The following is a 14,740-nucleotide window of genomic DNA, read 5'->3' as shown; positions in this document are numbered from 1 at the left end:
CCCGTTGATTCCATCAACTCTTGCTAAAATTTTATCTGAATATTATTTTTTTAACGAGCAGATGTACAAAGAGGGGAGATTCTTCTAGGTTCTTAAGCTATTTTTGTTCATTCATCATTCACGGTTGTAATGGCAGTTGTGCGGTTAGATAAATGCTCACTTTAAAAAAGTGATGTAAACACTAGAAAAATCTTAATTTCAGGATATTCCGAGTCTCGTGTTTTCCGAATAATCCTTGGTATGGTATTTTGAGGAGATAACTGCTGCTGTTACTGTAACTGTGGAAGCTGTGATGACTGCTGAGGTCATTTGCACCATGAGGTAAGGGTAGGGAGGGAATGGTTGAAAGAATCCCTCTGTTGGCATTAGTCATACTGTAATGTATATTCAGTTACCCATTATATGACTGATAAAAGTAATTTTTTACCAAAATATACTCTTAAGATCTTCCATTTTGGTTGTCTTAGGTATGGTATGTTATGACGGAAAATTTTATTATCATTAAAATGAAGAAGATTACTCTCAGCCCACAAAATAAATTATCAGCATCAGTCTGTACCTTTGAATACTCACGTGTAAAATCATTTCAGGCTTGATTTTGTGGAAGTAGGATGAAACCATGATAAAAACGCTGATGGTAATTTCCGCACTTTGAATTCAAAACTCTACTACCAACCAAGGTTTCAACATATTATGTCATTTTCAAGGTTTTGTCATTCATTCTGACTAGTTATTTTCATTTTGCCATATCATTTCATTTTACCTTGATAATGACATAATATGTTGAAACCATGGTTGGTAGTTCAGGATTGAATTAAAAGTGTGGAAATTATCATTTGTGTTTTTACCGTGGATTCGGACACTACCGGACAAGATGATTTGTTTTTTTACCAATTTAATGCGTCGTAACAGTATTAGAGACATTTTATATAGTTAAAACATATTATAAATATTAAAATAATGTTAAAATCATGTAATTTGAGCTATGCCCAGCTCGAGTTGAGTTGCCAACAAGCATGTCACTTCAGTTTATGTTAACAAATCTCCAAGCAATTGTTTACTATCAGTAATGGTGGTGTTCCTGTCGACGAATCGACCAAATTGATTTCACTACCTCTGAATTTTTGTAATTTAGTTTAATCGAAAAATGATCTCATCAACAAAGTTTTCCCAAACATGATTGATAACTACAAAAATAACAAATAATTGGGTGAGTGAGCAATTATTGCGGCTAAGAACCAAGATGTGGATGACTTAAACTTCGCCATTCAGAATCAGATTGTTGGTACTCTGCATTCACTCAAATCTTTTGCCTGTGTAACAAACTAAGGGGAAGTCGCCAACTATCCATCTAAATTTTTCAACTTCTTGTATGTGCCTGGCTTACCACCGCACAATAAACAGCTGAATGTTGGCTCAGTGGTCATGATGCTTCGAAACCAAAACCAACCATAACTATGCAATGGAATGCGTTTGGTTATAAAAAAAAATGATCAATGTGATTAAGGCAACTTTAGTAGAGGGAAAATACAAAGATGTTGAAGTTCTCATTCTGAAGATTTCCATAATCCTAACCGATATGCCCTTTGAGTTTAAACGAATTCAATTTCGAATTCAAAATTATCTGTTTTTTGTGGGATGCGTAACTACCTTAGAGGTTGTAGCTTATTCAAGGCTCCTCATCACCGCCAGCCATTGCTAGGAAGCACACTCTGTGCTATGTCAGGCAGGGCTATTCCTCTGCAGTTATTGCATGGTAATTTGTCTTTCTTTTTGTGTAAGTTAATATAATAATATGTTCATGCAAATCAGGATATTGCAAGATTTAGAGGGAAGTGGGGGATGTAATTGAGTTTATGAGGAGGAAATAATTTATGCTATATTGGTTTGTTTGTGCTTTGGTCAAGTTGGAGTAAATATGAGGTAATTTTAAGAATATTGGATTAAAAATGCGTTCGTTAACTGTTAAAGGTTTTTTTTTATTCAGGCAGGAAATGTTAAGCTACTAGTGATAGCTTAATCCATCATTATATAGAAGCCTGGAATTATGGATGTCTTAATTTCAATATGTATACACTACCATGTGAAACATCATTAGGAGTTGAACAAGTTGACTCAGTGACTGATGACAAAAATTTTCCCACTAGCTTTACTGTAGAACTCTATTCACTTGTTTTTATGCTCCAGCGACTTCGCTTGACATGGTTTTGGGGCCTATCACTGGATTTATCAGCGATGAAAATCAGCACATTGTTCAAAGAAGTTATACTTCAATCATTATTTGCTGGATCAATTGGGAGAGCATCAGTCTACATGAAAATTTCTTTCTATTAAGGTTGAGTAGATATGTTAAAATGAGTCAAATTAATTTGAAAGTTAAATAATGTCCAAGGAATTAGGTTGTATTTTAGAGTTAAATCTTATTGGGTATGGAAAAGATATGAAAATAATTATTTAAGATATGTAATGGAATAACTAGTGTTCATACAAATAGGTATCCTCGTACACATTATTTAATCTCAAATAAAATGTCATGATTGTAGTATGTGACCGATATGTTCTACACTCATCAGCTTCAGCAGCCATGCTCATTTGATTTGGAAAATAGCTCGTGTCGATAGCTATTATGATTTCAGTATAAGCCATTACAATGATGATCTTGATTGCTTCTTTGGAAGTTTAGAATTTTTAATTTTCACCTGCTGTCTATTTGTTGGTACCAGTGTAGATAATTACCAACAATAGGTACAGACAGTGTGAGAGCTCATCTCTTTATATTAACTTTCTAACATAACATCTTGTTTCCAGAAGGGTAATCTTCCCTGATCCAGTGGCCATTATGCTGGAGGAAGTACCCTTGACTGCTGCCTCTATCTCCAAGTGGACAAGGAAGGACCCTATCCTGTCACAAGCCCTCCAATTTGTCATTGTTGGTCGAGAGTATTGCAGCAAAGCAGAGGAGCCAGGAGGCAACAGGCAGGTGGGGAGGGGTGGACATGTTGACCAATTGGAGCGTAGCGGCACCCTTTCCCTGAGCGCCTGCTTTTGACGTTGACACCGCGGAGGACCTTTGGGGTGTTTCGTGAAGGGATCGAAGTGGCCACAGAAGACAACGCAAGATGGTGAATTCAGATAGTCTCTTTGAATTGGGAGATGTATCCTTAACTGAGCCAGAAATAATGCTGGCAGATTCTTCTGAAGAAAAACAGACATTAGAAATCTACACAAGCCCTGCAAATGGTGCTGCTGAAGAAGGAAGTCAGAACATTTCATCTGATGACTTGATGAACATCTGTAAAAAAGATTTCATGCTTGTAAGTGGTGTTCTTGAGGAAAATAGAATGCCAGAACTGCCTGCAGCTACTAATGGAGAAGCGGGAATTGGCATGGTTGTGAAGGGAGAGAGGGATGTAGTGACCCTGGATGATGAAGTTGAGCAGTGTGGATCTTCTTTTGGATCTAATCCCTCCTATAGCTACACACTCATACCTGGCGGCAGATTTGTGCGGTACCAAAAACCTCCAAGCAGAGATTTCTCCAGTGAAAGGAATTTTGGGGTAGGCCCCTCCAAAGTCAATGGAGAAGTAACGTCTATTTAAAAAATTAATGATTGAATTAATCGAGATAGAATCAAAGAATCCAGGGAGCCATGTGATAAGAGGGCAGAGGGACTCCTGCAGACTAAAAAAGATAAAGCAAAGATCCATTTGTACGAGGAAATCTAAACAAAGACGAGTATATTTCACACATTTCAAATAAGAGAGCTTGGTTTTATCCAAGTATTTTTAATAACTTCGTAACCTGGGAATGCCTTACAACTTTTTTATGTTGTTGCTAGGGATGATCAGATACCTCTGATCCAAATATCCGCGGATATTGCCCTTCATCGGATACATCGGATCCAAAGTTGCAGAAGACATCGGATCTGGATCCGAAATTTTGAATAATAGCTTCAGTGAATGCAACGCGCAATAAGGGTGGAAAGAGTTCCGATTCTATCTTTGAATGCGCCGTCGCATGCGATTCTTGTCCTACTCATGAACCGTTTTGTTTGAAAGCACTTGCAGAGGTTAAGTAGGAAAATTTCAGCTGTGGAAAATAAAAATAGCAAAATGTGGCTGGCACATAGTGTGACTCTTCCCAAGAGATTGAACAACCATTGGGGAAATCTCGGGAATTTGGAAATGCATTTGGATCGGAAAATATCCGATTGGAAAGATCCCGCTCCAAAATCAAGGAACCGATCCAAATCCGGATCCAATAAAAATCCTGGATCTGTCCATCCCTTGTTATTGCCAATTCTTTAATATGTATTGTGTTATGAAGAGGGGTAGATGTTGTGTATGTTTATGTTAAAATTTTTAGTGAGCGTTTTGTTTTTGGACATAGAGACAGGAAGTGACGTGTAAGGCTGGGGGTACTCAGGTGTGAGCAAATGGATAAGTGACATCAATTACTAAAATAATTATCGAAAGTGGTGAAGTAGCATTGAAGAATCCAGGGAGCCACGTGATGAGAGGGTGGAGGGACTCCTACAGATTGAAAAGATAAAGCAAAATCCATTAGTGCAAGGAAATCAAATCAGAGAACAGTAGATTTTAATTAAGAGAGCTTGGTTTTTCCAAGCATTTTAATGATTTTGTTAGATGGGAATGCCTCACTACTTTTTTATATTATTGCCAATTCTTTGATATGTATTGTGTTAAGAGGGGGGAGGATGTTGTGTATGTTTATGTTAAAATTTTTAGTGAGTGTTTTGTTTTTGGACTTAGAGACAGGAAGTGATGTGTAAGGAGCATGGATGTGACTGGATGTGAGCATGTGTGGGCAAAGGACGCTATGTGAGATAACCTCCTGTATATCCTAAAGAAATACAAGCATCATTGTTCTTATTCATGTTTTAATTATTTGCCGGTGGCAAACCCAACACAAAACTTACTTCATTTTGGCACATGTGCAACAATCAAGAAATTCACAATTCAACCATCCTGCAGTCAATTTTGGACCTTACGAAAAAAGGTCTCTTAGGCATGTAATGCAAATATCTACGAAGAATTCGCATTTTAATTGATCAAGTTAGTAAACGTGCAGCGATGGATCAGGCCATAAAAACAAAATGAAAATCACGATGTGCATTGTGCGAACTTTGTTTTAATTAACCACGTGTTGACCCATTTATTTGCTTCTTATAAAGTGACTATCAATCACAAAATATTGGTAAAAAAACATCCGTTAACCATTTTGATTTAAGCAATATCATATCAATTGATTATGGTATATTAATCGTATGCAGTTGATTTAATATGTCAAAAACAACCTGTAATAAATAATTTGAATTATCATCAAATTATTATTGACCGTAGCATTCACTATCACAATAAACCAACAGGCCGGCTAGTTATCCACTTCTAACCCAATTTTAAACATTTCTGGACTGACTTTTGAATCCTTAATTGAGCTCTTTACCTCCATTTTAGTGTTTTCCCATATTCCAGTGTAATTTCACGACTTAAATTTAATTCTGTGCAGTGCCAGCACACTGGTATGGTCTCCAGCACCAATCGTTTCCCTAACGCATACCTTCCAAAACCCTATTATTTGACACAGCAAAGACTGCTTACCTCTTCCGAGAGAAATAAATGTGAATTTTCCAAATAAGTCGATAGCATACTCTCTCTAAATTCTCTCTGATGATAGTTGACGACTACTATACATACTTGAGAGAATTGAACATGAAATTCTTTGGTAACCTCAAGCCTGGTATTTCTCCTTTAGATGAAATTTGAAACTAATAAATGTAATTATGAAATTTGAATGCAATACATTTTAACTCACCTTCAGGATATCCACTCAAGGACTCACTAAATTATGATATCCTCAGGCTAGTAGAAAATAATATAAAATATGAAAGTCTTGCAAGAAGAATTTACCACCATGAAAAGGTGCAAGTTACTGAGTCTTAAAATGTTTTCATAACACTGACATAATGCAATGAAATTGTATCACATTATAAAGCAGTAGAAAGAGTACAATCACTTGAGTGTTATGAGTAACAAGAACAACAGCTGTTAAAGGGAGAAAGTAGGGAGTCATCACTTAGAACATAATTGGCTCAAAGACTTAATTTTCGACCTCAATTTCAGGCAAGCAAGCCAACGAAGTAACTAGAAGTTATTCAATAAAATGTTCTTAATAGTTTCTGATAGGCTTTCTATTTCATCTGAGACCTTAGGGCATTTTAATTGTATCAAATTGTCAGTGTCTGTACCACTGCTGAAAGTTCCACTCTTATGTCAATGTCATTGTTGGGTGCTGAATTTATGGAATATCGATTTTCTAACTTTTCGATTATGGTTTTATACACTTCTATCTGTAAGACCATTATATCAATTATATTAAACTTTTTGTGTAAAAATGAGTGCTCTGAAATCTCTTATTCAAACAACAACAATTTATTCAACTGAAGTACAACAAATTATGAAAAATAATGTGAAAGAATTTTACAGGATAGCGGAAGCATAGGAAGTTACAAAGGAATGAGTTAAGAGCTCATTGCAAGAACACACACTAGTAATATGAGTGCTCCTCATGTCATCCTCTTAACGTTCCTTGTGGACTGGGAAATCAGCATACCATCCAAAAGCTCCATGATGTCCTGTGTGGGCTCCAAAGTCAACATGGTCGTGGTGACCACCATTACCACCGCCGCCGCCACCTCCGTGAATACCACGCTGGAAGCGGCTCTGATCCTCTGAGGCAACAAATTGCTGATCGTCTCGTCGTTCTTCAAACTGCTGTGGCCTAGGTACTGCAGCGCGTGCCATTCGTATCAGGGGTGCTCGCACTTGGCCTTGTTCAACTTCTAAGAATTCCACATCCTCCAGTGGGATTGCCAGGAAACGAGGCCGTGCAAATGACACCTCCAGACTTACGGCAAATACTACCAGACACAGAACAATAGCCTGCAAAATATTTAGGATAGGAACATGTTATCACTGTTGTCAAGATGATGTCATGATTAGTGTAATGTGAAATTTTCTCTTTAGTTCAACAAATTTATGTATTATAAATGTAAGGTGGTTTGTCAGAGCAGTGCAACTTAATGGGTAGAATATCTGGCATTATCAAAGAATAATTTAGCTTATTGTTGGGTCCAGGGCTCCAATTTAAGGTTGCCTGTGCATAATCCCCAGCGAAAATTCTCATAGTGTGCAGTGGCCTGAAGAAAAGAACTAGATCTTTATCCTGAATGAATTAAAATCTCGTGTCTGGGGTAGCTCTCGAATCCAAATCTGCCATGGGTTGAAACATTTATATTGTGGGTGTAGGTGATTTATGGAGTATTGTGATTTGAGTTTTTTTTTATAATTTTATGGGTATATTAGTTCATTAGTAGAACTTATTACTGAAAGTATTAAGTTGGAATTGTGAATAATTAATACTTTTTTGATGAGTTTCTCTTGTTTAAATATTACAGACAAAATTGTGTACAACGATTTAAAGTATGTTAAATGGAAAGTATATGTCAACATACATATTATCTCAAGGCAAGGGAATAGATATTAATATTGCCTTGTTCATTTCCTCAAGTGCTCTCTTTCTCTGCATGAATTCCATTAATGTTATTATTATAAATCATGAATCTGGTTTATCTGGTAGTGATGGGTCAAATCCTAAATGTAGCTGAATCAGAATCTTTTTTTTGTCAAATCTGAATCTTGAATCAAAAGAAGTGGATAGCTTATAAACCTATAGTGGGTAATTGGGGTAGGGGGCTTCGCTTTGTTCAAGTTGGCTCAGTGTAAAATAGCAGCTACATGCATCTGTTAGCATTTCTAACTCATCAGCAAAACAATGGAATGAATGGAAAGTTTAATTGTAGAGACTGCAGCGCATGTGGGTGCCAAGTAGGGATTGGGAAAAATTATGTGGTTGTCAAAGAAGTGCAGAGGATGTAAGAAATCATAGAGTATGGTATTGCCACTATGCATGGCCTCACAATAAGATTATCATTATTGGGGATAGATAGAGTTACATTAATTTTTAATAAATAGAAATAAAAATGCATATTGTGAAATATTTGCTTTACATTTTGGATTTTACTGTAACTCTTATGCTCCTATTTGGCAATTAAGAGACCATTTTCCCATCCTACGATGCTTCAGCACCTAAAGCAGGGGCTATAAGGGGGAAGCTGAGGGCTTGGTTTCCCTCCGAAGTGAGGAATATATTTAGCATTGAAGCTGTCCACCACCCACAGCTGAGTGCTGTCGTCATTATTCCTGCCAAGCAATGGTACTATCGTACTTCCTAATATTTGATTTCACCCTTGTTTTATGCATAAATTATCATAAAATGTCCGTATGTAATATTGCATACCCTAACCCAATAATGATCTTTGCCCTCCCATTAAGATATTATATATGTACGCTAGTGGCCTAAATGATAGATTCCACGTTGTGCATGCATTTGATTGCGTTGAACATTTCAAAGGAATAATTTTTTTCTATTTTCTGAGTCAACTTTATAACGGAAAAAGAAAATACCATAATTTAACGTTTTCCGTACCATTCGCTAAAACACTTGATTGATCAACACTGGACCGAACATATTGTGTGAATGTGCAGCGATGGGTCCATTGAAAAAAGTCATTACTTACATCTACACAAAATCTCAACGGCAGCTGTGTAGTATTTTTTGTTTTTCTTCTGAAACTTTGTCCCTATGTTAGTTTTACCACACGAGTCACGGAACGCGCAACCAGCATTGTCGTATTTGCGTCGCTGTTATAACCTAGTCTACAGCGTTTCTCGAAATATTTTGGTAATTTTGTCTGGATCGTTGCTCTCACTTATGAAATTTATACTTTGTGCAGAGACTTTGCGGCTGAATAAGAGGTTCACGCTCTCCTGCCCAAGCTCTAGTATTTGAAGTAGACAATTCTGATTGAATGAAAACTGTAGCATGACGCTGTCGTGTGCGCTGCATTACAAAAATTCCATCGTGGAAACATCAATAGGGTAGTTTCCATCATCAAAGAAAACGGAAGGTATTGATTGCGATTCGTTACCCAACATTAGTGAATTCATAATATACGTATTATTTGGTTTTAGAAATCTCAGTTTAGACGAATGTTAATGGTCAATTTTAACCTCATTTGAAAAAGTCTAGATTGGCGCCCATGCGATGCCACTCCACGTGACGTCACAGGGACCTAGATTCTATACGAGTAGAGGAGTTTTACATCGTCTGAGATTAACAATGCATGCATGAGGCACAGAGCTCAGAGAAACATCTCTTAATAACAACCTATTAAAATTGCCTATGGTCGGAAAGTTTTCTTTGTTTGATAGGGTATTAATAATCCTTATTTAAGCCAAGCCCTACCTGCTAGCAGCCTACGTCGTGGTGGCGCTCATGTCCTCGCCCCAAGGTCACCTCACACGGCGGCAGCGGGAACAAGAATGACGTTACATGGGCTTTTCCCAGCATTCATACTTAGCCGTCGCGTTTTCGGGCGCTTGAAAATTTTCACTCTTCATTTAATCGCGAAAAATGGATATCGTCATTTAAAAATCTAAAAGCGTGAAATGCGTACTCCAGGAGTAATAATCTTTCGATTTAGGCAATATAAAATAATAGGAAACCACCCTATTGCCTTGATCTGGACATGAAACAGGACCCATCGCCCTTTCTCTTGGACGGAACATGAGAAGGCAAATAATACGTGCATTTTCTCGATTTATCCATGAAGCGTGCATCAAATGTTTTTAAAAATTTTCCATTCTTTGGTTTATCTTTGACTTAACGTGCCCGATAGCTTTTGTTCTACAGTATTATTTTTTGTCGGACCATTGCATAGCCGCTAATAGGCCTCTCGCTTGGCCGCGATTTACCGCTTTTTTGGTGTAACAGGGTGTCTACTTTGAGCACCTTGCAGGACCCCTTGCGGTGATCTCATCGGGTAGCATGGGTGTACCCAGCGAGGGGCAGGAGGGGGCAGCTGCCCCCCCTTTAAGCTAAAATTGCAAATGCCTTTAAGGAAAATAATATTTTTTCAAGTAAATAATTTTAAAAACTAATATAGAGCTGTTACAGTTTCCTTAAAATGTTGATTTCATTAACCTTTTCCATGCTTAAAGCTTACCTACAACTTGAACAACCATGGCTCGCCCCCCTAGTTTTGATCCGTGTCGGGTAGGGCGAGGGATCAAGAAGCATGTATCAAGGCCATTTTTCACGGGGCACGGAATTGTTTGGGTTATTACTGCATTAATTTCTCATAATGGCGTGGAATTGCGCGAATGAATAAACGAAATTAGAGCTTAATATTTTGTTAAATGTTTGTTAATAGTTTTTTATACATGTTAATGTTTCTTAATATTTCATTTTAAATATTTTGCCACCTCACGTCTATGCATTCTCGCATGCGTTCTAGCAATTCACCTCTTAACATGACAAAGTTATTTTACAAAATTGCTCGACCTATTATTGTGCAAATACGAGCCCCGAGAAAAAAGCGGCCTTTAAAGCGTAGCATGCGGGAGAATACCGCCCCGCAAAATTTTTGGCCTCTGCTTTGCCGTGCCCTAAACCTCTAAACTCCCAAGTCCGGGTCTCAACCTCTAAACTCAAATCCGGGTCACGGAATTTTTTTAAACTCCTATGGATTTTTTTTGCTAATTATCTGCACTCGCGGGCACATTTATTTATAGGGTAGGCCCAGACCAAGAACTGACGCTATTACTTTTCCAACATTGAAACACTCAACGAGAGAGCCTCATACCGTAACTAGTAGAATTAATTATCTGCAGCAGCCTTTCTTATGGTCAGGGCCGCGGAATTTATTTTTTGGACTAGCCCAGATGAAAAGGGGGTCTAAATTTTGTATAGGCTCCAACCTCCGCCTCTTCTTGCAGTGATGTATAAGTCATGAGGACTATTATAATAAACTATGTGATGACCAAATGATCTTCTCTTTCTCCTCTGTTCTCCGACTCCATATACCATACCGGCGGTTTTACAGGTAAGCATTAAGTCCTCCAACCTTGACGTTTGCCATTCCTCCTTTTCTTTAAAATCCTCTCCATCTATTTCCAAAACAAAGCCACGCTAACCCTCCCAAGAATCTCTAAAATAACTCAACTCTATTTTCATCCTTCCATCACCTTTCGTATCCACATTTTTTGTGAATAAGTGAAATGAACGCGACCTCAGTAACTGAAATAAATTATTTCTTTGGGAGGGGGAAACAAGTTCAATGTAAGGTTAGGTTAGTGTGAGAATAACCCTCGATATTTTGAATTTAAAATAAATGTGACAGAAAGGATCAAGGGCGGATCCAGGAATTTTCTGGGGGGCACAAGGGTCTAACAGGCATACGATCTTCTCATACTTGAGATTAAAAACAAGATACAAAAATTACTGGAGGAAATATTCTCTTTATTTTGATATGAAATCAAATGATCGGTGCTCCTAAATGCACAAAACAAAGCGAACGTAATGATAACCGTATAAAAAGTTAGTGTATTTTTAAGCGTCTAGGAGGGGGGGGGGGCATGTGCCCTCCTCCGAAATCCGCCTACGGAAAGGATAAAGGAAGATATACTATTTGATCGATAGGAAGTACTATGATAGCTTAAAGTGACGGGCGGTAGTCAGCTTAAAAGCTGCAATATTTTCTCTTTTATGGGGATTGGGCCCTTAGCGCCCGATTATATGCGCCTCTGGCGATCCATTTGCTGTTCCTGATGAGGACCCAAGTGCTCGAACCATTGTCGTGTTCTAGAAAACCCGGGGATAAACATGGCATCTTATATTATAAGCGAGATGAATAACCTTCTCCGGTTGGAGTCTCAGATTTTGCATTTAAGTGACTAATTAGCTCTTGAAATTTACAATATCTTAGTTGTGACCTATTTCGCAACGCCTGTGGTCCAATCGGCTTTATAGCGTGATAACTAAACTGAGTTTTCTTTTGCAATCTTAATGATCTTGAAATACTACTTTGAGTTAGTTACAATCATTCGTAGTTTTTCGTAATTCGTAAATTCGTAGTTATCGTATTTACGCTATTTCTCGTCTCCTTTTCATCTGCATTGCCAGCTTTTATAGTTCTTGTGAGTTTTTTTCCGCGAGAACTTCTCATCCACAGGGAAGTGTCAATGACTTACGAGGCCTCCGGCGGAATCTATAGTTATTACCTCCTTGCCCCCTAGCGGTACCTTCGGTGTCTACCTCGAACACAATGTGGTGAAGGCACCTACTCAACCATCCTATTTTTTCCGATTCCAATCCTCGAGCCTGCGATATCCTAATAAATACTCGCCTGGTCTTGGTCACTCTGTTGCAGTAATCGTCCAGGTAATATTTGCGTGAAATATTTGAATATACGTACCTAAACAGGTTACATCAAGCCAGGAAGTTCAAAATGTTGATATCGAACTGAATTTCGCATTATTACCATGGTGCACTGTTCTATGCAATTTGGAATATACCTGATCTTTTTTAACACGATATTTGTGGTAATCTTAGACTATTTTTTCGGTTGACATTAAAAAAATATCTTTTCGCCATTTTTCCTGTATTGGAATGGTAAAATATAAATGCGGGTTTCATTTAAAAACGTAAAAAAAGTCGTATAATACTTACATAAATAATCCCCCAACCCAGATGTAAGTAGGTATCCCAACGGAGTCTTATATTTATCGTGGGGTCAAGTTCACTTGATGTAAGGAATGAAAATTAGATACCTTCTTTTCATTCTCAGGCGATCGGTGCCACGGTAGACGTGCATCAGTCCACTATATTTGTAGTGAATGTATTTTACGCAGTAGCCTACCTACCTTAGAATCACCGGGCATGTCAAGGATTACCTACGTGTGACTCCATAGTGAAGTTTCTCGCTGCCTTGTATACCGATAGCAATATTTGTTACGTATCTATGTCACATCCAAACGATTAGGTCTAACATTGAGTTAGTTACATTGGAATAAAATTAACTTTAAGTGCCGTTCATTGCGATCGACCTAGATAAGTTTATGGAATAAGCTTAAGAATTTTTACAGACATTTTGTTCAACTGGCTATTAACTAAAAGCTACGATCTTTTTGTTTTCCGCGTATTAAAGAATTGACCCTTTTCAACAGTTGCCGGGACGTAAAATATGAAAATTTTACCACATTGTTTGTATTTTCTTAGGAATAAAATTTTTATACTTGAAAAAAGGCAAATATTGACTAGAAGCTGCTCAATGTAGTCAATACTAAAAATTTTATGTTGATAGCGTAAGTTTTGAACGAGTATGGCGTCACGCTAGAAGACGATACGAGCGGGAGTTACGCATCGTGTGAAGGGGCGTGCTGACACAATAATGGGAATCGTAAGTAGAGAGTGAAGAAGGAGAACACTTACCGTCTTCATCTTTGGTCAGGAGTGTGTCTATTCCGCACGAGAGAGTTGTTTGAGAGCCAAGGAACTTGTGACGGACCTCAGCTTCTGCCCGCCTCTTTATACTCCAAATCTGCCGGATAGCAGGGCGTGAGAAAGGAAATTGTGTGCTTTCACTCCTGGTGATGGCTGTCACCGTTTTCTCAGAGAAATAAACCAGGCTGTCAGTCAGCTGAAACGTCCTATACGTCACGAGTCGCTGTAAAAAAATTATGTACGATTGTCATCGTCGCTCTTCTTCTGAGAGATGGAAACTTGCACAGGCTCGATAACCGTTGAGCGTACGTAAGTTTTCCACTCTCAGAAGGTGTATTACTGGAGGGCCTTGTGGATGGGTATGGTCATCATAGTAATAGTCGAAATTGTGTGCATATTGCGACGCCTGTGGCAAATAAGTTGCCTTAAGGCGCATATTGTTTGTATTTTCTCATCCATATTTCCTTTTGAGTACTTCAGATTGTTTATTTATTTATCTTAGCTTAACCCAGCGGACGTGGACCTACCATTGCAGCCAAATTTCTCTCAATAAATATGTAAAATACAATACATTTATTAGAAACAGTATTCAAATGAAAGCCTAGCTCTCAACCAAGCACAAGGCCTGAAATTTATTTCGGCGGTTGCTTGGGAGGCATGTGGGTTGCCTGTATTTAGTTGTCATTTCGCATGGATTGATAAAACCATAAATTTTATTGGGTCTGCTGCATATTGAATTTGCATTATGCTGGCAATTAAATTAATCTTTGATTATTGGCTGACATTATGAAATGTAATTATATCAAAAAATGGAATGTCAGAGGATATATGCCACTGGGATAGTGGCATTTTCCTTAGCAGATGCATCGCGAGTAGGGCATCGCCGCAAGGAAAAAAATTCTGAGGAAGGTGGGATCTGAAACCTCTAAAGTTGACGTTCCTGCACCCTACGCAATATTAATGGAAATAATGTTACCTTTATAAGTCATTCACATGCAGTTAAAAAGTCATATAGTTACTAATATAGCTGTTAATACTATGTATTATTATCTCTACCTGTCAAGGATAAATTCTATTGTTGATTTCAGAGAAAAATAAATATTAGATATTTATCCTGAAAACCTGATATTGAGATGAGTATGAAGCCAAATGAAGATGGATAGAAATAATTGAAAATTTATTTCTTCAGGCATTTGATCAAAAAGAATCTTAGCCCCCTATTGTTTGTGGAAGCACTTATAAAAATTAAATAGAAATGGAACCACTGTCCTTCGAGGGCCCTGACGGTCAGTTATCACAAAAATAAGAGAAACAA

The 14,740-nt window shown here is 37.8% G+C and overlaps 2 protein-coding genes across 8 annotated transcripts in view; one reads left to right on the top strand and one right to left on the bottom strand.

Moving 5' to 3' along the window:
• The window catches only part of LOC124170640, a 44,440-nt gene extending 41,154 nt beyond the window's left edge, over positions 1-3,286 (top strand). For 5 of the 7 annotated variants that reach the window (XR_006867529.1, XR_006867525.1, XR_006867526.1 and 2 more), the window contains 2 exons: positions 203-321; positions 2,809-3,286. Coding sequence is in view for 1 of the 7 variants with exons in the window: in XM_046549499.1 (XP_046405455.1) it covers positions 2,809-3,049 (241 nt within the window). In the remaining 6 variants the exon portion in view is untranslated. The remainder of the gene's footprint in view (positions 1-202; positions 322-2,808) is intronic. The other 2 variants (XR_006867527.1, XM_046549499.1) reach the window with 2 other exon arrangements.
• Positions 3,287-4,392: 1,106 nt separating this feature from the next.
• On the bottom strand, positions 4,393-13,639 carry LOC124170641. The gene is made up of 2 exons (XM_046549501.1): positions 13,414-13,639; positions 4,393-6,962 (listed from the first exon to the last, which is right to left on the bottom strand). Exons 1-2 carry the CDS (start codon positions 13,420-13,422, stop codon positions 6,600-6,602), a joined length of 372 nt encoding a protein of 123 aa, XP_046405457.1. The 5' UTR covers positions 13,423-13,639; the 3' UTR covers positions 4,393-6,599.
• Positions 13,640-14,740: the final 1,101 nt, after the last annotated feature.

This window comes from Ischnura elegans, chromosome X, assembly GCF_921293095.1.
Source record: "Ischnura elegans chromosome X, ioIscEleg1.1, whole genome shotgun sequence".
NCBI classification, from domain to species: Eukaryota; Metazoa; Arthropoda; class Insecta; order Odonata; family Coenagrionidae; genus Ischnura; species Ischnura elegans.
The sequence above is the reverse complement of the archived record's forward strand: the minus strand, read 5'-3'. Positions and strand labels throughout refer to the sequence as shown.